The 24328-nt window shown below is 42.2% G+C and overlaps 1 protein-coding gene across 1 annotated transcript; it reads right to left on the bottom strand.

Annotated features, from left to right (window-relative positions):
• Window positions 1-446: 446 nt before the first annotated feature.
• On the bottom strand, window positions 447-19863 carry LOC116830154 (regucalcin). Its single transcript, XM_032789430.2, has 7 exons — window positions 19674-19863; window positions 17409-17574; window positions 13177-13359; window positions 12059-12274; window positions 10315-10446; window positions 2193-2347; window positions 447-735 (listed from the first exon to the last, which is right to left on the bottom strand). Exons 2-7 carry the CDS (start codon window positions 17569-17571, stop codon window positions 685-687), a joined length of 900 nt encoding a protein of 299 aa, XP_032645321.1. The 5' UTR covers window positions 17572-17574; window positions 19674-19863; the 3' UTR covers window positions 447-684.
• Between the last annotated feature and the right edge of the window lie 4465 nt (window positions 19864-24328).

Consider the following 24328-nt stretch of genomic DNA (forward strand, 5'->3'; position numbering starts at 1 on the left):
CTGCGGCGGGTGACCCCCATGAGCACCCAGCCACCTGAGGAGTGAGGAGACCTGCAGCCGCCCAGCCCTAGGGGCAGGAGGACCCTGTAGTTCCCACTCCACGCAACAGTGGGGGACGCCGGAGCTCTTACTGACCACAGCAATGGGGGGATCTGGGAGCCCCAGCAGCAGTGGATGCTGAACCCACCTCCTTATTTTGTCAGGGAAATTTTTAGTGAAAGTCAGGGACAGGTCACAGGCTTCCATGAATTTTTGTTTATTGCCCACGACCTGTCCCTGACTTTTACTAAAAATGTCCCTGGCAGAAACTTGGCCTAACTATAAGCTACAAATAGAAAGGGGATGGTAGAGCAAACAATATGAAAAAAATACGTTAAAGGCAAAAAAGTACAACTGTTCAAGTTATATTCCAAAGTTTATTAAGATGAGAGTGATTTTAGTGTTATAGAAAATTACAAGAGATATTTAAAGTTACATAGGAGTTCAAGAAAACAAAGAATTTTGAAAAAATTTGATGCATTTCAAAAGTTGCCTTATTTATCCATTTCTGCCAGAAGTCTACCCACAGAGCTGTGGTTTTAAATGCAGGAGATGCAGAATTCCAGCTAAAATACTTCTTTAACATGTTTCTTGCTTAATGTGTTCCTGCTTTTGGAGATGTACTTTGTTCTGAAGAGTGAATATTTAACCTGCAAATGAATGCGGTGGGACTCCTTTCACCCCAAGTCCAGTTATCTATTTAAAAATAAGGGAGAGAGAGAAGATAACTGTGATGATTCACGTATCTTTCCACAGAATAATTTGTTTTAGAAGACTGTGACCGACTTGCAGTCTTCTAAATTTTCTACATTCAGCCCATCACCAGATATTAATTTCAACCCACTGCTGTTTCCAAAGAACTGTAATATCTAAGACATGGTCCATTCTCCTGACAACCCTCTTTCAAACACACTTCAGTGGTTTGAGCATTGGCCTGCTAAACCCAGGGTTGTGAGTTCAATCTTTGAAGGGGCCATTTAGGGATCTGGGGCAAAAATCTGTCTGGGGATTGGTCCTGCTTTGAGCAGCGGGTTGGACTAGATGATCTCCTGAGGTCCCTTCCAACCCTGATATTCTATGATTCCATAATTATGTATGGCTACAGGAGTGTGCCTGCATACAGTCAATTGCAGGATCAAGGCTTTTAATCCACAAGGTCTGTGCAACAGGCTGGTCAGCCCCTGCAAGAGCCAGGAAGCCTGGGGCTAGCCAACCCTGTTCAATTAGCCCTGCCTGTGCAACAATTAGCTGCCTGCCAGGCTAAGGACTCATTGCATCAAGGGACAAGGCTGAAACACCTGGGACCCATAAAAGGACTGAGAAAACTCAGTTTGGGGAAGGAACCACAGGGAGCAAGATGGGCTCCTGTGAAAGGCCCTGAAGTAGAGTCTGGAAGAAATAAGGAATTCGGTCCTCTATCCTAGGGCAGGGAAGACTAAAAGGTAGCCCAGAGGGGCTGAGTCTGAGTCTGTGAGGGGGGCTCCAGGGAAAGCAGCCTGGGAGTCAGTGCTCTTTCCCAGAGCAGAGACTTAAAAGGTAGCCCAGAAGGGGCTGGGAACTGAGCCCAGAGGATAGGCCAAACAGGAGCCCAAGCAGGGCAAAAGAACTTTGTTTGGGCTTCTGTTTCACCAGAAGGGGGCTGAACTCAGAATGACCCAGCTAGAGAGCTGAGTCACATGAATCTCTGGGAGAAACAGAAAACTTAGAAAGCATGTATGCCCTATGCCAGTCACCAGTTAAAAAACAAACTAGCAAACTTAGTTATAAATAACTGTTTGGTAGATAACACATTGTCTCCTACTTTGTCACTGATTAAAACAAAAATTTTCTACAAGTTTTTGCCCTGCTAAAGTTGGGATATTTTTTTTTTTTTGTAAAGTAGAAGTTTTTTTGGTACAGAAAATGCTGATGGTACAAGACATTAGCTATGTCAGTATTGTTACAAGTTTAGAACCAGTCTACCAGGTAAACATGAAAAGACTAACTATTTTCTAAATACAGCAGTAGGGACCAAAAAACTGAAAGTCAAAAAACCAAGAACAATAGTTTTAAGTGATATGGTATGTTCAGACTGACCCCCCACCTGACTTCAAATAAAAATGCATAAGAAAATTCTTTCTGACCTTTTAAAAGTAAGGAAATAATTTAATCACCTTGAAAATACCACCAGCCTGTGGTTGCCGTGAAAACGATTCATCATCCATTCCTTGACAGGCAGAAGTCACATACATTTCTGAATAATCCTTTCCACCAAAGCAGCAGGAAGTTGTCTTGTCAACAGGTAGCTTCACAGTCTGGATTCTTTTCCCTGGAGGGGGAAAAAAATAGCTTTTTGTTGGTTTATTTTCTACAAAGAAAATAACAAAATTGCCAGTAACCGGCATAGAACCTATGTTGCATAGAAATACAGGGTTTGGGGTGGAGGGAAAAGGGGGACTTGTAATTTAGCAGGCTGAGTGTAAGGTTAGGAAGAATTCTGAGTTCCACTCTTATTCACTCACTTACTCCCAGTATAGCCTTTGGCAAGTCACTTAATCTCTGTGCCCTTAAATAGGGCCTGATCCAAAGCATACTGAAGTCAGTAGGCGTCTTTTTCCATTGTGTTAATAAATATTAGCCTTTCATTATTTTTGTATGTTAAACTTTCATAATTCTGTTATCTGTTACCCAAAATCCTTTTTATGTTGTGTGCCTATAAATGCAGTCCCCTGTACCTATGAAGGTGAAAAATTGTATCCTTAACTGAACTTAGTAGGTGAGCAATGCTCAGGAATGTATCTAATTAAATATTGGGATGCATCTAATTATTCCCTGAATCTCTCAGTCTGAGAGAGTCCAGATGACCAGGAAGGTACCCCTCAAAATTAATGAAGGGATCCTACAGAAGTAAATGTTATAATATACCCAGTCTTACTTTTGATAAGGGGTTCTTATGATCCAATTAAGTTCTGTGATTGGTAAGAGGTTTTTAAGTTTTAACTCATTAGCAACTACTTGTGGCCACAGCTGTCAGTAATAACAACTGGGTCAAAAATCCCTTTGGGTTATCAATCAAGACTGAGATACCATAAAAAGACATTATATAAGTAATGAGTTAAACTGAGATACCAAATTGTACACATTGTGGGAAAGTAATTTTTAACTCCAAAAAGGAATTTCTTTGTGTCTCACCCTATAAAAGGAAAGATTCTGAGCGTTAGATTGCAAATGAAAACTGCCAGCATTCCACTACTTACACCTTGCTTCTGTATTCTGTATAGTGCTGTATTAATCTTTGATAATCTTTAAATAATTCCATCTAAGCCTGTTATTTTGACATCTTATTATTAAATTCAAATATGCAACAATAGGCTTCAATGGGCTTTGGATCAGCCCCACATAAAACAGGGATGACAACGCTCATCTGAACTTTGTAAAACACTCAGATGTCTATATAATTATTACAGAGACTCAGGATACTGACACACTAGGGGTCCATTTAGCCCAAGTATACGGTTTCTGGCAGTAGCCAGTACCAAATGCTTCAAAAGAAGTTTCAAAAACTTCATAACGAACATGTAAACGGGGAAATTCTTTTTAATTTCGGGCAGTAAGTACTTGTCTTAGGCCCTGAATCATTAGATATACCCATTAGATATTTTATCCTATTTATCACATAGATATTTCATACTTTTCTTGAATTCTGCTAAGGTCTTGTGTTTTCTTTAAATACATTTCCTCTCTCTCTCTCCCTCCTTTATGTTGATAATCCTTGCAGATAGAAAAATGTAATGATGTATTGAAAGATTAAAATTCACCATAAAATGTTGTAATACTTCAGGAGTGAAAACTCCTAGCTCCACTGTAGTCAAAAGGAGTTTTGCCATGACTTTACCAGGCCAAGATTTCACCTTTGTGTTTTAAATGAACAGATAATTTTGTTTACTATTTTAGTTGCCAACAAAGCATTTTTGCCTCACCCTACAAGCTACTCTGATTTCCTTTTCTAAATGAAGTACCAGCACAAACAACAAAGGTTACTTGGTCCATGTTTGATAATCAAGTCCTTAAACAGATTTCAAAAAAGGATGAATGAGATTTTTCCATGTCTCATTGAAACACTAGCAAATTTCTTGTCACAAAAGTTAGATACATTAAAAAACTGCTTTAAAAATTAATCCCAAAGATAAGTCTGCTTCAGTAATGGACAAAAAAAGATTCCCCTGTATATCCTGAATAGTCCACATAGTTTGAGAAGCATCTTGGGCTCCCTGTATCTATATAATAAATAGCATCTTATATTTTTACGATACCTAAAATAAACTGAAAACTGAGGGCATGTCTACACATCCCCACAGTTCAACCACGGGGGTGTGAAATGCAGCACACTCTACTGTGCTGCGCTGTAACTGCAAGTGCAAACTAAAGGTTCCTATTTTGTCTGAACTATGCAAACTAGATCTCTTTTGGTTTGCGCTTGCATATACTATAATCCCAAGGGCCATCTCACCACTATGTAATCCAGTTATCTCCAAGAATTGCTTAAAAAAAGATGCCAGACAAACAAGTTTCCTTGTCTATCCACCCCTACCCAAGTGCTCCCAAATCCAAATTTCACTGAATAAAACCTGAAAATCCTCTTTCTAAAAATGTCCTATCTTCACCTTAGCTGAATTGTTTCATGATTTTTTTCTGCCACTGGCTAAAAATAATATAAGCCATAGACTTTTGCATCAGCCAGTTTGCAAATAAAAAGCCATCAAGTGAAGTGGCCATTAACCACCCAAACCACAGAAGCGAAAGACATCTTTGCTTAGTCCAAACCGACAAAGGTGAGAATATTAGTAATCAAAAATAAACTAAGTGATATGTACAGACTAAATATATCAGGTTAAATCCCTGGGCTTTCAAATGTGTAGTCTGAATAAGACAGTAACACCATACTACTTTCACTGAGAAGGACAAGTAGTGGAGAGCATCTATTCAAAGAGAGAGAGCAAGAAAACGAAACTCTACAATGGAGTGAAAAACCCTCAGAACAAAAATCAACCACACACAAACATATTGTCAAGTGTCAAACGTCCAAGCCCACATCAGCCAAGTACAGTTTGACTCCAGTTCTCCATTGACCTAAACACCCTATAACTTTCTCCAGAGAAGAAAAACATAGGAATTGGCACTCTAGATCATAGTGGCATCGAGTCTGATATCCTGCCTCCAACAATGCAGAGCACTGGATACTTCAGAAGAAAGTGCAAGAAACACTATAATGGATAATTGTGGAATAACCTACTAAAAGGGGAAGTTTCTTCCTAAAACCCATCAGTTAGTGGTTTCCTTATGCTCTTATGTGTGAAGTTTTACTCTCCTTATTAAAAAGGAAGCCTCCTATCTATATGTTTAATCCATTCTACTCTTGGACTCAATTCTATCTCATGTCAGTGAGTTCCACAGGTTGTGTTTAGGTAGCTTTTCTCAGCTTTTAATATGTTACTTTCCATTTTCATTGAAAATCCCTTGTACTTGTGTTATAAGAAAGGGTAAATAGGAGCAGCCAACTTACTTTTTCTATACCGGTCACTGTTTTGTACACCTCTACCATGACCCCTCTTATTCATCCCTTCGGTAAACAACCCCAATCTTTTCAATCTCTTCATTACTTTTAATTGTCTTCATCACACATTACTGAATGATTTTTACTTTTGCTACTTTTAACATAGATTGAACAGAACAGAATACACTATTTCCCGTATGCCAATGATTTTTATTAGCATTTTCAGTATTATTTTCTATTCTATTTCCTGTGCATTCACATTCGGTTTGCATTTTTGACAGCTATTGTGCATTAGACAGATAGGTTTTCATGGAGCTGTCCACAATAATGCTCAGCTCTTCTTCCTAAGTAGTCAATTAATTTAGAATCAAGCAATATGTATAGATAAATTGTGCAATTAAAATATTCCTTTAAAATACATACTACTTTGTCTTTGTCAAAATAGAATTTCATAGGCCTTCATGCTGCCCGTTCACTTAGCTTTGTTAGGTCTCTAGTTCCTTACAGTCTTTTCTGGGCTTGACTAACTTAATCATACCTCTCAACCTACCAAGTCCCAAATGTGGGAAGTTACAAGTGACAAATATTCAAAATGAGGGAAGCAAATACCTGAGTTTGCACGCATGTATTATTCATGCTGGAAAGTTAAAATGCTGTGGGACCCTTTAAAGAACTTTATAACCTCCGTTCCATGATTCTATATTTATGGTATAAATAATTTAAACAATAAAAGTGAGTGCAACATGGGTAACCTTTGTACATGTGTCAAAACGGGGAACTATCTAAATAAATTTGTGTCAATCATTTTTGCCACTTCACTGTTTACTCTTTCTTCCAGCCCATTTACCAACATGGTAACTCCTTACTTAAAGTCATCCCAGTTAACATTGTTACATTGCTGATCAACTTGAGAACATGCTAATTTAAAGTTGTGCAATGCTCCCTTATAACATTGTTTGGAAGCGGCCCACTTTGTCCACTGCTTGCAGAAAGAGCAGCCCATTGGAGCTAGCTGATGGGGCCTTGGAACTAGGGTGGACCGGCAGCCTCCATTAGCTCCCTGCTACCTTAAGTTCTCTGTGCAGCAGCCTCCCAGGTGGCTATCAATTGCTGACAGTTCAGCTGTCCCTCCCCCCACTGCCATGTGCTGCTCCTGCCCTCTGCCTTGGAGCTGTTCCCTGGACCCTCCTGCTTGCTGTGCAGGGGGGAAGAGAGGACTGCCAGGGTGTCCCCCTCCCCCTACTCCAGCACCTCCACAGAGCGGGGGCAGGACACGACAGGGCTCAGAATGGCGGGAGCCTGCTGGCAGCAGCTGATGTCTCAACTTGCTGATCTACTCAAAAAGGCAATGTGCTTAGAGTGAGGTCAGCGTTCTTATAGGGGCAATGCATCTCTCTCTCTCTCTCACACACACACACACACACACACACACACACGGTGTGTGTCTCTGTCTCTCGGGAACAAACCATGTGCAGAAAGAATAGCAAATATGGCAGGCGACCAGCTTGGCTTAACAGTGAAATCTTTGGTGTGGTTAAATTAAAAAAGAAAGCTTACAAGAAGTGGAAATTTGGACAGATGACTAGGGAGGAGTATAAAAATATTGCTAGAGCATTCCAGGGTGTAATCAGGAAGGCCAAGGCACAACTGGAGTTGCAACTAGCAAGGGATGTGAAGGATTTCTACAGGTATGTTAGCAACAAGAAGGTGGTCAGAGAAAGTGTGGGACTCTTACTGAATGGGGGAGGCAAACTAGTGACAGATGATGTGGAAAAGGCGAAGTACTCGGTGCTTTTTTTCCCTCAGTCTTCACAGACAAGGGCAGCTCCCAGACTGCTGCACTGGGCAACACAGCAGGGGGAGTAGGTGAGCAGCCCTCAGTGGTGAAAGAACATGTTAAGGACTATTTAGAAAAGCTGGACGTGCACAAGTCCATGGGTCCAGATCTAATGTATTCAAGGGTGCTAAGGGAGTTGGCTGATGAGACTGCAGAGCCATTGGCCATTATCTTTGAAAATTAGTGGCAATCGGGGGAGGTCCTGGATGATTGGAAAAAGGCAAATATAGTGCCCATATTTAAAAAAAAAAAAAAAAAAAAAAAAAAGGGAATAAGCGACATCCGGAGAACTACAACCAGTTAGGCATCAACTTCAGTCCCCAGCCAAATTCATGGAGGTCCTCAGGGAATCTTCTGAGATTTGGAGAGAGGAAGGTATCAAGGACACTACAACCATGGATTCGACCACGGGCCTCTGCCGACCACTGCATTGGCCTCTTATTATGAGTAACTGGACTTGTGGATATCGGGACAGCGTGGATGTGATTTTTGCTTTAGCAAAGCTTTTGATATGCTTCCCTAGATTGTCTTACCCAACAATTTAAAAGTTTGGATTGGATGAGATGGACATATAAGATGGACCGAAAGTGCTAGAATTGTCAATGAGCTCGGTGTCTAGTTGGCAGCCGGTATCAGCGGGAGTGTCCAGGGTCTGGTCCTGGGGCCATCTTTTGTTCCCATCTTATAATGATCTGGAGTGATGGAGCTAATTGCACCCTCAGACAAATTCAGATAACACTAAAATGGCGAGAAGTAATATGATGGAGGATAGGGATATGGGTCCCAGAGTGATGTAGACAATTAGAGAGAATTGGGCAAAGAATCTGATGAAGTTCAACAAGCACAGTGCAGAGTTGTACACTTCAGGAAGAAGCCCATGCATTGCTACAGCTAGAGGCTGAATGGCTCTAAGACAGCGTTTCTGCAGAAAAAGCGACTCGGATTTACCGGGGGACAAAGAGCTGGATATGAGTCAGCAGTGCGCCTTGTTGCAAGAGGCCATGTATATTGGAGCTCATTAGTAGGATGGCATTACCACAGATTTTGTGGGGAGTGATTTTCCTCTATTTCGGCACTCGGTGAGGTCACCTGGCGTGTACTGTGTTCAGTTTTGATCCCCCCACTACAGAAGAGATGTGGACAATTGAAGGTCCGTGCGAGGGCATGGCCATTATTAGGGGCGCTGGGGCACCTGTTACGTAGGGAGGCTGAGGGAACTGGGCGTATTTAGTCTGCAGAAGAGAAGAGTGAGGAGGGATTTGATAGCAGCCTTCAACTATCTGAAGGAGGGTTCCAGAGAGGATGGAGCTAGGCTGTTCTCAGTGGTGGCAGATGACAGAAAAAGAAGCAATGGTCTCAAGTTGCAGTGAGGGAGATCTAGGTTGGATATTAGGAAACACTATTTCACTAGGCGAGTGGTGAAGCATTGGAATGGGTTACTTAGTGAGGTGGTGGAATCTCCATCCTTAGAGGTTTTTAAGGCCTGGCTTGACAAAGCCTAGGCTGGGATGATTTAGCTGGTGTTGGTCATGCATTGAGCAGGGGATTGGACTGGATGACCTCTTGAGGTCTCTTCCAATCCTAGTATTCTATGATTCTCTGCCATGCTGTCTCCGCTCCCTCCATTTGTGCTGCCTTGTAGAGTGTGAGGCTACAGTAACAACCAGGTGTTAACCTTTGAGGGCTCAGCTGAGTGCTAGTTCATCATTTAGCAGCAAGGCATTCCCTGGGAAATATCCCACCCACTTCCACCCTCTGATTTTACCACCTCAACCAAGCTTCATAATCATCATTGCTGTGTACAGCGTTAAATTGTTTACAACTTATAGAGTGAGAGACAGAGCGCGTATATATATATATATATATATATAAATATAATAAAAACAAAAAAACCCACAAACACACAGTCTTATGTCTGGCAAAAAAAATTTCCCTGGAACTTATCCCCGCCATTTACATTAATTCTTATGGGGAAATTGGATTCATTTAACATCGTTTCCCTTAAAGTAGCATTTTTCAGGAACGTAACTCCAATGTTAAGCGAGGAGTTACTGTATAGTAAACACTGGTCCCAGACTGAAAAAAAAAAGGAAAGACACTTCTAATTCAAACAAATGTAATAATCAACCAAAGGCCAACAAAAGTGGGGAATTATAGAAACAGTTCAGCTATACTACCATCTAATGGCCAAGCTGGAAAAATACTTGAGCAGCTTTTATTACAGGGATAGGCAACCTATGGCATGTGTGCCGAAGGCGGCACACGAGCTGATTTTCAGTGGCACTCACACTGCCCAGGTCCCTGGCCACTGCTCTGGAGGGCTCTGCATTTTAATTTAATTTTAAATGAAGCTTCTTAAACATTTTGAAACCTTATTTACTTTACATACAACAATAGTTTAGTTATATATTATAGACTGATAGAAAGAGACCTTCTAAAAAGGTTGAAATGTATTACTGGCACGTGAAACTTTAAATCAGAGTGAATAAATGAAGACTCGGCACACCACTTTTGAAAGGTTGCCGACCCCTGTTCTATTACTCAATGAATATGTAAAAGCCATCTCAAACCTATCAAATTTGGTTGCTATCAGAACTCTTCAGTGGATACACATTTGTATATGTTTAGCAGAAGCTAGCATGCTGATCACAAAGATTACATATCCACGACAAGAATAACTTTTCATTTAAAGTTCTTCCTCTTAAAATCATCCCACGTCATTTTTTATAGCCATTATCAAAGAAGATAGATATATTTACAAAATTTGTGTTGAAATGAGCATTTAACATAAGAGTTGTTCATCCACAGTAGATGAGTACAAACACACTTCCAGAAAAGCACATTATCCAACTCCCCCTTAGCTTATTTAATGCAAAATTTCAATTCATCCTCTGTGAGGACTTACCTGTCTCAGGGTCTAGACGGATCACTCTCCCTCCATCATAACAGGCTACCCAGAGTTTGCCTTCTGTATCAATACACATTCCATCAGGGATGCTTTCTTCCTTTTCTAGCTTGTACATACTCCTGCGATTGGCTGCAAAAGGATATCAATAGGCATCGTACACTAAATGTTAATATCACAATATTAAGTTATTGTGAGTTAACATTTTCCTAAGTCATACTCCTAGAAATAGCTAAGAAGAATAATTTTCTAATGCTGCACTGAATCCAGCTCCCTGCACTCTTGCAGATGAGAGAGTATAAAAGATCAGTTTGTTTCTGCAGATGATTATTATTCAGCTTGACAGTCTGAAAGTCAGTTTGTCAAAAACACAATTATTTTTGGTGCTCTCTTCTGATGTATCAAACCCCCCCCCCCCAACTATAAATTAGGAAATTATTGAATATATTATAGGAATTAATAATTTGTGTATTCCAAATTTGACTCTTTTCCACTTGTACAACATTTTATACGCTGTCTTGGCCATTTCATAAATGTATTTTTTCAATCAAACTGAGAACTGGAGCCATCTCAATAAAGGGAGTCCCAGAACACACCACCAATTGTTCCAACAGAAAGCTGACATTCAAAGTTGGGAAAACCGTTAATTCAAAGAGACACTGTCAATTTAAAAAAAAATGCAATTTATATGAACATTTTACCACCCACTATTATTACAAGATATTAACAAAAGAAAATCCAACTGTTCTAGCTTGTTTATTCTGCGTTTTGACAATTGACTGTCAGAGTCAGTTGTTCATAGGTTTCTTCTGCCTGTGTGGGGCTTTTTAAAATAGAAAAACGTGATTGTAAACCACCAATATGGCAATGGGACTTGGGGCAGACATCGTACCTAAAACTACTGAAACTCAATTTAAAAACTGACCAGATTTCAAACTGATGGCGTCTCTTTAAAACGAATTATTATGGCTCATGTCACTTTAAATCGAATTGTTAAGAGTCCAACTTGGTGGAGTTTTTTCATTTGCCCACGCCTGTGAAAAGACCTTCGGTTATGGTGTTGGGTTTCTCCCCACCACCATAAATGGAGGAAGATGCTGTTTGAGTTACTAGTTCTCAGCAGTTGGTTGGCTTTCTAGGATGTACTTCATTTAGGGATTTCTACTTTAAAACAATATGAATGCACACACTATAAAAGTGTAGAATGTTTTATACTTTGAAAAGATGCACTACAAACTTCTCTGTTAATTCACCTACTCTTTCATAATAAGAGACAGCATAGTCATAGGAGTAAACTGAGGCAAAAATGCTTCACACTTGGTAACGCAGGAACATCAGATGTGAATTGTGAGTGTATAATCAATGAATGTACAATTTACAGGCTCAGCATAGATTGCAACAGATAAAATGAATTTTAACAATTATTCAGGTCAATTATTTAAACCCTGATATATAATTCAATAATGTCCTAATATGAACCAACCCATCTAATTACTCTGAGCCAGGAACCTACTTAGATGAGCTGTTTTTTTAATCTGGTTTCTGCTAACTTGTTTTAAACAGAGTTTTGCTGTCCAGCATGGATGAAGCCAAACCACATTTAAACTAACTCAAAAAATAATGTTCTAGGACCACAGGCATAAGTAGGGCCTGGGTCACAATTGATTTTTTGCTCAATAGTTGAAAGAAAAAACTGCACAGAAAGTAGCTTTCAAATATTTTAGCATAAGAAAAGAATTCATACAAATTTTTCCTGTTTGCAGGTCATAATCAAAGGCATCCACAGAGTAGGACAGGCTATCAATGTAAAAGAAAGTCTTGTGATCCAGTGACCAATCCAAGCCATTAGAGATGTCCACCTGATCAAAGTGCTTCACTACAGAATGATCTGGGAAGAGTGTATACAGGGCACCTTGGTGTCTCTCTAGCACAGCAGGTCGAATCTCCTCAGCCATGGTACCTACAAGAATGAGAGGGTCATTCATTAGAAAGCACAGCTCCATAGAAACCAAATGCACTCCTTATACAGTGGCGATGACTGTCTCTTTGACATAAAATTCCCTTTAACTTTGACTAGGTTTTCTCCTTAAAACATTCAAAAAAGAGACTTAGTTAAAACCAACAGGGAGAAGGCAAATTTGATTGTGTGCATTTACCAGAAGATGACAAATAAAATTAAAGATTTTTTATTTTTAAATTGCGGCTGCAAAGGAGTTGAAGGCAATCATTGTTAATTATCTAGTGTTTTCAAACATTAAGATGGTCATCACAATTTAATGCCTTTCCCCCACGAAAAACCCACAAACATAGGAAAAAACTGCACTAACTTTAGAATCAGGGCTACAAAAGTCTAAAAATCTTAAATGACAAATTATACCACAAATAGAGATAACTGAAATTTCAAGGTTTAACTTCAGACACATTCTCCCTGTTTTGAAAACACTTTGCTGTAGACTTAAATTGTTTTTACAAATATCTATATTCAGTGTATGGGAAAAAAAACAAACAACTTGGCATGGCAAGTTTTCCACTGTAAACATATTTGCATTGGTATTTTCCAAGTGCATTCAAAACAAGTCATGCATGCCAACATCTGAGACAAGAAAATAATTTTTATACTAAGCAAGTTCTAAATAAGAACATCCCTTAAAAAAAAAAATTAATAGAAGAGTGCTTTGGGGTGATACATTTTTAAAATCAATATTGCATTTTAGAATTAGATTTAGTGGTGGTTTGGAAATAAGAAGACTACCACGATTTGAACGACTCACTTTTGGTGCATCTGCCAGGGTTCTTTACAAATTGTCCCTAAAATCTTGGGAAAAATTTACTGAAGAGGACTGTGAACTATGTCCAGCATACCTGCAAAAAACCTCCCTGCAGGGTCCACTTTCCCATCATTGAATCTGTTGTTTGGTTTATCCTTGTCAACGTGAACAATAGTGGTTACTGACTGGTCTTTCCATTTTAAAGCAGCAAACCTGGCTCCTAGGGTAACAACATAATCCCCAGATTTCCGAAGGGCTACGCAGCTAACAGGAGCCTCTAGAGACAACATAAGAAAATGGGGGTGAGGAGACAAGTAAAATACTATAACCATAGATAAAAGCAATCAGCCACCTGTAACCAACATATGATTGCTCATCACATTCATAACCAAGGTTGACAAATATTTCATTCATATCCAGATGCTATCTTTCTATTTGTAATGGTTTTGGACAAGTACTGCTCAAGCACAAGCACGAATAATAATTGATAATTAATCTCACTTTAATTAATCTGGGCCTTCCTGGATGACATGGTCCATCTAGCATTCACGAGCCAAGTAGCAATTATCACGACACACAAGCAGCTTGTATTGTATGTACATGCTTGTGCACACTTATGGACTTCCATTAGTGAGAACTATGAACTAACACTGCACGCACAAAACTATTCAAATTATATATTGAATTAATGTATAGACTGCAAGCTCCTTAGGGAAGGCATCATATTGTCCTGTATAGCTACAGAAGTACCTAGCAAGGAAGGATAATTCAATGGTTCGGGCACTAGCCTTGGTCTTGAGTGACCTGGGTTCAATTCCCTGCCCTGGCACAGACTTCCTGTGTGACCCTGAGTAAGTCATCTCCTCTCTCTGTGCCTCAGTTCTGTATGGTGCTGTACAACGGGGATAATAGTACTTATCTCACCAGTGTGTTGTGAAGATAAATGCATTACAGATTGTGTGCTGCTAAGAATCCATGATAACAATAAACTAGCAGGACCTTTGGGGGCTACTACAATACTGCTAATAATATTGCTGTTATTGTTTATTTATATTGCAGTAGACCCTAGAAGCCCCAGTCCTGAACAGGACCCCATTGTGCTAGGCACAGAACACAAAGCTTATATGAAAAACGAAGAGTTGATCAGATATGCTATAACAGGGATTGGCAATGTCTGGCAGGTCGGGCCGGTTTGTTTACCTGCCGTCCACAGGTTTGGCCAATCACGGCTCCCACTGGCCATGGTTTCCTGCTCCAGACCAATGGGGGTAGTGGGAAACGGAGACCAGCATATCTCTCAGACTGCGCCACTTCCCGCAGCCCCCACTGGCCTGGAACAGCAACCGCGGCCAGTGGGAGCCGCAATCGGCTGAAGCTGTGGACGCGGCAGGTAAACAAACTGGCCGGGCCAGCCAGGGGGCTTACTCTGGCAGACCACATGCCAAACATTGTTTATAGCACAGGGATTGGCAGACAATCAGGATGCATAAAAATCATTTTTTTTAAATTAAATTTTATTTCAATTAAAAAGATTTCTCTTTTAAAAATAAACCCTGTTTAAAATTATAACAAACTAACCATAATTACTAAAATGACATAAATTAATTATAAAAAGATAATATTCAAGGAGTACATGTTCTCTGCTAAAAGTTTTAAAGGAAAGTCAAACCACTGAACTAGTGAAAGTGGCTGACAGAGCACCTGGAACTAGAGTTCACTTAAGTGCTAAACCAGCTTTTCAGAGCAGCAGCCTTTTTTGCAGGTGCATAGAAAATATTTTCTTAATTTCAAATTTATTCAACTAGTTCAGCTCAAAGACTAACTCAGTCAAAGCTGAGAATTGAAATGTTCTTAAAAAAGCAAGAATGCTTGTTTTCCTCTTCCAAGCTATGAATAAAAATCAGTGTGAAAAAATGAAATCTACTAATTCTAAAATCTTGGAAGAATGTGGTGACCAGAAACAGTCACTTGAACTCAATAACTACAGATGATACTTCCTTTCTTTAATATAATGAGCTAGTTTTAAATGCAAAATATGTTTTGATAAACCTGTTTTTTTATGTATCAGAGGAGTAGTCGTGATAGTCTGGACCTGTAAAAAGCAACAGAGAGTCCTGTGGCACCTTATAGACTAACAGATGTATTGGAGCATAAGCTTTCGTGGGTGAATACTCACTTTTATTTTTTTTTATGTATGTATCCAGTACATTTAAGTTAGTTTTCTTTAACTAAGAATATTTTAAAATGCTGTTTTTGTGCACTTAAACTGAATTCCAATTTCTGTACAAATGCAGCTTGACACAAATCATGAGTTAAAAAAAATCTAAGTAAATAAGGAATGAGCCATTCATCATTTTTTAACAATAAAAAAAGGTAAAAATTAAGACTGGGAATAAATGCACGTTAAGCTATGTAAATGCTTAAATAACGCGTGTGCCTATATAGTATCCTACTGATTGGCAAAAAGTACCATATTATATCAACCACTGAGAATCATCCTTTCTTTAGGAACATAGCTAAAAAGTATAAATGTAAAACAAGATTAAAATCAACTATTTAAATAAGATTTCCCAGTTGTTGATTTAAATCACAATTTTAACCGTGATTTAAATTGCTTTGATTTATCTCAATCCACCATGTTTATCGTAGTGTGAAACTGAGTTTACCAGAATAATAATTAAAAAAAATAAATGTGCAAGGTAAGATATGTACTGAGTTTTCATTTACATACTACAGCTAGTTGCTTCTAAACTGATGGGCATGTTTAGATAGCTAAACATAACACAGTACATAACACAGTACAAAAATAGATACACAAAATGAGAAAGCAAGACAATTCAGATGCTCATTTTAAGAACTATTTCTGTAATAAGTTGGAAGCTGTGTGTGAGAACATCCAAATACTGTTACTATATTTAACTAAACCTAACATGATTTTTTGCCCAGATTACCCCATATTATGCCCCCTTCCCCAGAGCACCCGCGGTGCCCCCAGGCCACTCCCTGCTCCAGAGCGTCCAAAATTTAGTCAGGAGTATATAGTACAAGTCATGGACAGGTCAAGGGCCAGGGCCAGGAATTTTTGTTTACTGTCCGTGACTTGTCCATGACTTTTACTAAAAATACCTGAAACGCAGCCTTAATCATGACACGGGATGACAGTTTAAGGTGTAAGTAAGCCTAAACTCACTGCCCCAATTTAATTTTACAAGAGAGAACACTTCATTATTATAAAACAGCAACTTGTGTTCACATGGCTTGAAACACAGATTAAAGACGACTGGAGAAATTGTGTCCCAAGCCTACCCCAGGAAGCTGGGGAAAAGAATGAGCTACTTACATAAAGAGAAACGTGTAACACAGATAGAAGCCAAAAACGGGCCTGCAGCACAAAAAAAGCTCTCAAAAAATTTTAGAAAAATTAGGATAGCAAAAGGGATTCTCACCTCATTAGGCTATTCAACTGACATGATCTCGAGGACAACATGGAGCTTACAGCTAAAATCCACTAACTATAACTAAAATGTTTTTAAAAATAGGTCAGGCTTAAAGATCTTAAGGCTGTTAGAGGTGATAACCACAGAGTTCCTGTAAAAATACTTGAAGTGGAAAAATGACTAGATGTATAAAAAGGAGTTGCTACTGTGACATTGCACTCCATGTGTTCATGGAAATATGCTAATATATGTGACTATAATGTAACGAATATGCTTCATACAAAAGGTCTCTTGTAAGGTATCGTTACAAAGCTGAAAATCTACTGAATGTGTTCGTCCTGTTTGTATGACTGTATCATTCTTGTATCTGAAATTAGGAATATGAAATAGAACTCTGAGATCCTATTGTAATTATGCAAAGCATGAGGCATTAATGGTCGTTTAGACTCTTGATGGCTCCCATTGACTATGACAATTCACTGCAGATAGCTCGATTTACCTGCAAGCCTCCACTGCATACTACAAAATTCAAAAACTAGGAACAACTATGTGTAACCAAATAGCTATATGCAACTATAACGATATGTAACTAAATATTAAATGAAACAAAACAGAAAAAAAATAATGTTTAGGACTGGGTCCAGTCAATCATGAGTTTACTGGTCTTCAAGACACATTGCAAAGCCCACTCCTTTTCTCCAAAGGAGCGTGGGCATGAATTGTAGTGTTCTTTCTTCCCCTAACACTAAATGATATGGAATTATTCAGTATTTATGCACTTTTAATTTCTTTACACACATGAGTCTGAGCTTTATGGAAAGAAATATTTATCAATCCAAAGAAAAAATTTTTTGGCAATTCATGGCATCTTTTTAAAGCAGCTTCTTACCCACAGAAACACTTTGCACTTCCTTGGTGAATGAATTCCATCGGCAAATCTTTTTACCACTTATATCCACATATATAAGTGAGCTTTCTTTTTCTTCCCAGACCGGAGATTCTCCAATTTTGCAATTCTCATTGACAACACACTCAATCTTAACCGATGACATTTCCTGAGAGAAAAAGAATTCAGAATCAGTAAAGCAAAACATTAATGTGTAAAAGGAAAAATGAAATTGAATGTAAAACAATATTAATGTTTATTTTTTCCTTTCATGCTTTGAACATGGCAATGCAGGCTGCTCTCTAAAGAGAGCCTTATCTACCTATTTTGGAGATAATCAAGTTGCTGCTATTCTTCCCTCATAGTAAGCAAATGAAGTAGACAGTGACTCCTGATTACCATCTTAAAATAAGGAGGCAGAAAAAATAAAAAAAATCAACTTAACCCTGATTTTAGGTACTGAAGTCACATAGAAAAGGTTTACCCTCAGGAAAATAGGACAGTTGCTGAAAAAGCAAATTAACTGGTAAAAGTGTGACTCTACCGAGTGTACCATTCTGACTGCGTCCCCTCAATTCCCCAACCTGGGGTGCTTTTTAATTTTCACTGCTTCCTGGTCTGCTCACACACTGCCTCCAACATGTAAATCACTCCCAACAGTAGAGTATGAGTACTATAGCCAGCCACTCCTGAATTACACTTCAGGGCAACACCAGTGAACTCCCAGTCCCAGACTTCACCACAGAAACGTGCATCTTGTACAGTCCAGCCCCCTCCTGGACAATATAAGCTCATATAAAGTCTACCATTTCTTAATAGAAAATGATATGCACAAATCTTCTTATCCCATATGGAGTTTCCCAATCACTTCAATCCAAACACACTCATTTAGATAAAACAACCAAATACATAATCTACAGAAAGATAGATTTTAAGTAACTACAAGTAACGAGGCACATTAAATCAGAATTAGTTACAAGGGAAAAAAAGGTAAAACACAACTAATTTGACAAGCTAGATCAGTGATCCCCAAACCTTTCAGGCTCACTTGCCCCTTACACCTGTCCGTGCCCCACCTTCCCTGAGCTGGGAGCAGGACTGTGGCTCCTGGGGAGGGGAGGTGGGCAGGGGTTAGGGTGCCGAGCCTGGGAGTGGAGCCACAGTTGGGAGCAGGGCCAGGAGCAGGGCCAAAGAGCTGGGGGGCGAAGCAGGTCTAGGTGGCACTTCCTCCCTTCCCCCATGGGGGCTGACCCAGGCCTGCCACGCCACCCCAGATGTTCCTTCCTACCCCCCTAGAGGGGCACATGCCAGAGTTTGGGGACCTCTGAGCTAGATGAATGCAAAGGAAAGGTCTCTCCCCCTAGATCAGGGGAGGGCAAACTTTTTGGCCTGAGGGCCGCACTGGGTTTCAGAAATTGTATGGAGGGCCAGTTAAGCGAGGCTGTGTGGCCCGGCCATGGCCCCCTATCTGACCCCTCTGCTTCTCGCCCCCGATGGACCTCCCCAGGACCCCTGCCCCATCCACCACCACCCTGCTCTCTGTCCCCCGACCGTCCCCAGATGCCCCGCCCCTAACTGCCCGCCGTGCCCCATCCAACCCCACCCCCTTCCTGACTGCCCCCCTGGAACTCCTGCCCCTTCCAACCACCTCTTCTCCCTGACCACCCCCAGACCCCCCAGCCCTGACTCGCCCATCCAACCTCTCCTCTCATTCCTGACTGCCCCTGCCCCCATCCAACCATCTCTTCTCCATCTCTGAGCCACAGCAGGAGAACCTGTAGCACAATATTTACATAAGATAAGTCTTCTATGTTTCAAGGTCTCAAAAGTTGCCAAGGCAAATCAGACAACAGAGAAGCTGGCAAAGGAAAATATTAAGTTTCAGACATGTTTCAGAGGGGCAATGTTTTATGTCCTAACTCTGAATACAACATTTAATACCTTTCCAACTCACTGCTCGGCAAAGCTCTGCAACCAGGAGTCACCGCATTCCGGCGGCACACGGCTGGCTTCCCCGTTCACCTTTCCATTTACTACACGCCCAGCATCTGATGCACCTGTAAGATTAACTTCCACCCAGCCACGGCTCGCATTTTAACCCCAGTCCCGCGAAACAACAGCCCGTTCAAGTGAAGAAGTCTCTTGAGGGACACACGCACACGAATGCAGTCGCTCTGCCTTGGCCAAGCACGCTGCCTGCTGCACTCAAACCCCGCCTCTGAAGGAGCCTTGGGCTAGGGATCGGCCCCTTTCCAGACCCCCCGGTACCTGCTTCGGAGGCAGACACAAGCACTGGGTGGGTTTCTGTGCTCCGGCGCTGGCTGCAGCCTCAGCGAGGACTAAGCACTTATAGCCCCTGACTCTGTTACTGGTTAACGCGGGTCACTCGCTGCATTTTTGTACTCCCTGCCCTGGGGGCAGCGGGTCGGCTCGGCACTTGTCCCAGGCCGGGGCAGGACAGAGCCTGCCGGTCAGCGCCCTGCAGGCGGGGCTGAGGTGAGCCGCCCCCAGCAGCAGCAGCAGCAGCAGCAGAGCCTGCAAGCGCCTCCCAAGGGCGCGCGCTCCTCACGAGACTTTTCCACCCACGCTCGTGCCCGGACCGAGAGGTGCGCGCGCGCGCCCCCGAGATGGTCCCTAGGGCGCGCGCGCGGCGCCCTCCCGCCCCCCACGGGGCAGGACGGAGCCTTGGGACAGGGGCGCTGGGCCGTTGTCGCGCGGCGCCGCCGCGTCTGTGCTGCCTGCGGGGAGAGTGGAAGGCGAGGCCGGGCCTTGCAGCGGCTGAGAGCCGCGCTAGAGCCTGTGCAGCCAGAGGTGGAGGCCCGCAACCGGGGCCAGATAAAGAGGAGCCAATGGGGGGGGGGGGGTGTCAGCGATGAGTGCGCACCCCCGTTGGCCGGGCTGCGTGGGTGCAGACAGCCCCCCTGGCATTCTCCAGGGCGTGACACCAGCCCGGTGTAAGGGCAGCTCCTCTCTTCCTACCTTCTTCAGCCCTCTGCTCCCAGCCACGCTGATTCTTAGCCAGGGGTTGGACTCTTCCCTCTCACCTGCTTTTTGCTTTCTTTGCCCTTCCCTTTTCGGGGCTCTTCCCCGTGTGCCAGCAAGGAGACGTTACTACTCACTTCACGCTAACTTGAGGTCTTCCAGATGGTTTGGGCCTAGGGATGCCAGGCCGGAGGACAGACGCCCATGGGCAAAGGGATGTCTGCAAGCCTGCACAGAGCAACATCCCGTGCCTCCAAAAAGGGCATACAAGGAGGCCCAGACACACCTCCACTCCATTCTCCCTGATGCAAAACAGAGCCCTGGGGAAGGAGAGCAGGAGGTAAAGCCAGGGGCACCCCGAGGAGGAGGTAGGAGACAGAGAGGGGCAAAGCCTTTAGGCCTCTCACCTTACTCCCACCTTATTCTGTAACATGTGTCCCCTGGCTAGTAGTGCTACTCCAGCCGCAGAGGTAGAGTGTTGCCTAGCTGGCAGATCTCCCCTTTCTCATAAAGAAAGTGCAGCAACAGAGGAGCCCAGGATGTTAGCGGTGCCAGCTGGCAGGGGCAGCACTGCTTCATCAGTGGGGCTGCTCACATGCTGCCTGTAGGGGAGATACCAACTTAGGGTGTGGAGCTGGCCGTGTGGGAGGAGGGATGCTGAGGAGCTGGCTGTGTAGGTGCTGGCTCCAGGGGGTGGCAACCTGGAAACAGCATTGCCCCTGCCAGGCCTTTTTTACTTCAGAGCCTGCACAGGCCCCGCACAGGAGCCTGAACTCTGTCACCATCTCTTAGTAACACCTGAGGCAGAATGAGGTGGGCCCAGGCTGACTCAATCCCAGGCATCTGCTGGAACAAAGGGTCCAGCCTGGCTCCATGGGGGCACCTGTGCATAATAGGGTGGATGATGCAGAAAAGTGACAGTCCCACCCACTAATTCAACTTCATGTTTTAGGATTAGATCCAGTAAGACCTTTCCTTATGCCCCCTAGGCAGCTCCTCAACAGTTGCCCTACTGCTGTCTCACCTCAGTGATAGTGTCTGTTCCCCCCAAACTGCTCAACCCCACTTCACACCCCTAGATATCCAGCCCCTAAACTCTACCTCCTGCCCCCTCCATATCAGCCCCTGCTTCCCGTTATTTCATACAGCTGACACAATATGATAAAATTTGGGGAATCATTGGACTATTCAGTCACTTGAGACATTGCAAACCACCTACATCATAGGCTGCAATTCCCACCATCTCTCGTAGATGAAAGGATGCCAACAATTAGATTTTATCCTTGTTATCTCAAGTAATACCTCTGATTAGAGTGCACCTAGAGGGGGCAAAACATCTCAAAAAACTCAAGTTGCGGTAAGGTTACCTTTACTTCTTCAAGCACCTACCCCTATGGGTGCTCTACCATAGGAGATTCCCAACCACTAATTCAACAAGGAGGTGGATGCAGAGGAGGCAAGTCCTAGATGGTTTTGAAGGACTGTGACACCAAAGGTAGCATCATCCTGGCAAGCAGGTAAGACGATATAATGCATGGCAAAGGTATGAATGGAAGACTAAGTTACAGTCCTACAAATTTCTGTTATGGGAACATCTTTCACTATAGCTAAAGATGTGAACTAAGCTCCATTGAGGGTGTTGTCAGAATATTTATAAGGAGTGCTCTCTTCTCTGGGCTGGAATATAGTATTTTATCTGTCTGCTTACAGGGGGCTGGCTAGTGGCGGGTGTTTGCCAGACTATGGAAGCAGGTGATAACAAAGCCTTGTTGATTTGTAGGGCAATTTTCTGTGAAGAGACTCATCCATCTTCTTGTGTAATAGGTTGATAGTATCAAAGGGCAGATCTTGGATGGTACTTTGCACGTTTCTAGGGAAACCTGAAGGTTGTAAACATGCTTGTCTCTCAGGGAAGATTGCACTTCTTTCCCCACTCCAATCCCAATTTTCCCTGGTGGAGGACTGAGCTGATGAAAGAAATTGACAAACCGACTTGTAAGGTATCATATAAAACCTGGTGACCTACTGGGCATGAATATCATTGTTTGAAGTACGTATGGGTTGTGTAAAGAGAATTGTGTGTGCACACACTCTAGTAATATGTTCTTAAAGTATGTTTTGGAGACAGTGAACAAACAAGCATGCCTTAGACAAAGGAATGTGGATGTACCTGTTTGTGTCAAGGGTTGTAAACCATAGATAATGAAATTACATTTACATATAAGGAAAACAAAGCAATTAAGCTAATAAGCAGCGGAGGAAACAGCCTGGTGAGCACATTAGGGACACAGCAGAGTCTGAACACCCAAGAAGTATTCTTGGTTCTTGAGGCAATGGCAATGGACTTTTGTCTTTTTTGTTCCCCTTCTATTTCCCAGTCTGCTTATCTATAATTTAGGGGAAAATGGGGACAACACCCTCTGATTCTGTAAATGTTGGCACCTCCTGGGTGAAGGGCAGGAGGTGAGAGTAGCTTGATGTGAGAAACTGCTTTAGGCAAAGAAATTAATTTTAAGCTCCAAAAAGCATGTTTTTATTTTGTTTGTAACCTTTTTATCATTTATTCTTACTGGGTGTTACTTAAATCTGTGTTCTTTATTAATAAACTTATTTCTGTTTTTATTACAAAACTCTATCAGTGCTGTATATTAATATATAGGACCTCAGCTAAACTAACAGAGTAGTGTAAGTATGGTCTTTTTGGAGGCAGCCAACTCAATTTCTGTGAAGGCCTTGTGAGAAGGGCTGAATGCTACAGCGAGATGATCCTGAGGAACTCAGGAACTGGGGTTCACTGATTGCCTGTCTTAACCTTGCTTTGCAAGTAACAGGGTCTCCCCAGGACTTTGCTGGTGCCATCTAAGCTCCAGCAAAGCTCTCTTGCTAAGGCAGAGAAGTGTAACTATGGCTCACGGTTTTAGGTTCCCAGAAGAAAGTGTTTCAGTCCTCTGTTTCTGGTTCACGGAGAGTATAAGAAAAAGAAATAAGATAACTAAACAAATAGAGGAAAAACTATAAATTGCTATGTTAAGGAAGTCAGGAAGCTGAGAAACAGCAGACATGTAATCACTCCATCTCAAGCTGCAGTCAGTTCAGAAGAAACTGGGTGGTGGCCTGTCCTCGCCTCCTTGTATGAAGCATGAACCGTGCTTTGCACAGGCCTGGGCCTACAGACACAGCTTTGTGTTCTCCTGCTGTGCCTGCACCCTCCAGCACGCTCAGCCCTGTCCTTGCCAGCCTTTCTATGGCTCCCCTGAGGAGAAGGGAGTTCATCTCTTGTCAAAGAATCTCATCAGAGTGATCCCTGAAAAGGAACTAGGAAGATTTGTGGGTAGGAGGCATCAGAAACTCCATCAGATAGCTACCATAAGTAATCTATAAGACCCATTTATCTATAGCTATGGCCCTCCGTTTTTGGCAAATCGGATAAGGCGGCCTCCATATAGGCTTGATGATCATAATGGCCCCTTCTGGCCTTCAAGTCTGACCTCCTACAATTGCAGGTCACAGAACTTCACCAACCCTCTCCTGTAATAGACCCATGACCGCTGGCTGAGTTACTAAAGTCCTCAAATCATGATTTAAAGACTTCATGTTACAGAGAATTGACCATTTACACTCGTTTAAACCTGCAAGTGACCCAAGCCCTGTGTTGCAGAGGAAGGTGAAACCCCTCCCCCACAGGATTCTCTGCCAATCTGACCTGGGGGAAATTCCTTCCCAACCCCAAATGAGGTCATCAGTTACACCCTGAACAGGTGGGGAAGACCTTGCAGCCAATACCTGGGAAAGACTTCTCTGCAGTAACTCAGAGCCCTCCCCACCTAATGTCCCATCACCAGCTGTTGGAGATATTTGCTACTAGCAGTTGCAGATTGGCTATATGCCATTATAGGGAGTCTCAACATACCATCCCCTCTAAACTTACCAAGCTCAGGCTT

This window comes from Chelonoidis abingdonii, chromosome 1 (assembly GCF_003597395.2).
Source record: "Chelonoidis abingdonii isolate Lonesome George chromosome 1, CheloAbing_2.0, whole genome shotgun sequence".
NCBI lineage: Eukaryota > Metazoa > Chordata > Testudines > Testudinidae > Chelonoidis > Chelonoidis abingdonii.

Coding starts and splice junctions, on each gene's coding strand:
- LOC116830154 (XM_032789430.2), bottom strand. CDS start 17,571: ATGTCATCGGTTAAGATTGAGTGTGTTGTCAATGAGAATTGCAAAATT. Junction 2,348..10,314: donor CCGTCTAGACCCTGAGACAG/GTAAGTCCTCAC, acceptor TTCCCCCTCCAG/GGAAAAGAATCCAGACTGTG. Junction 736..2,192: donor AGGCTGGTGGTATTTTCAAG/GTGATTAAATTA, acceptor ATTTTTAAATAG/ATAACTGGACTTGGGGTGAA.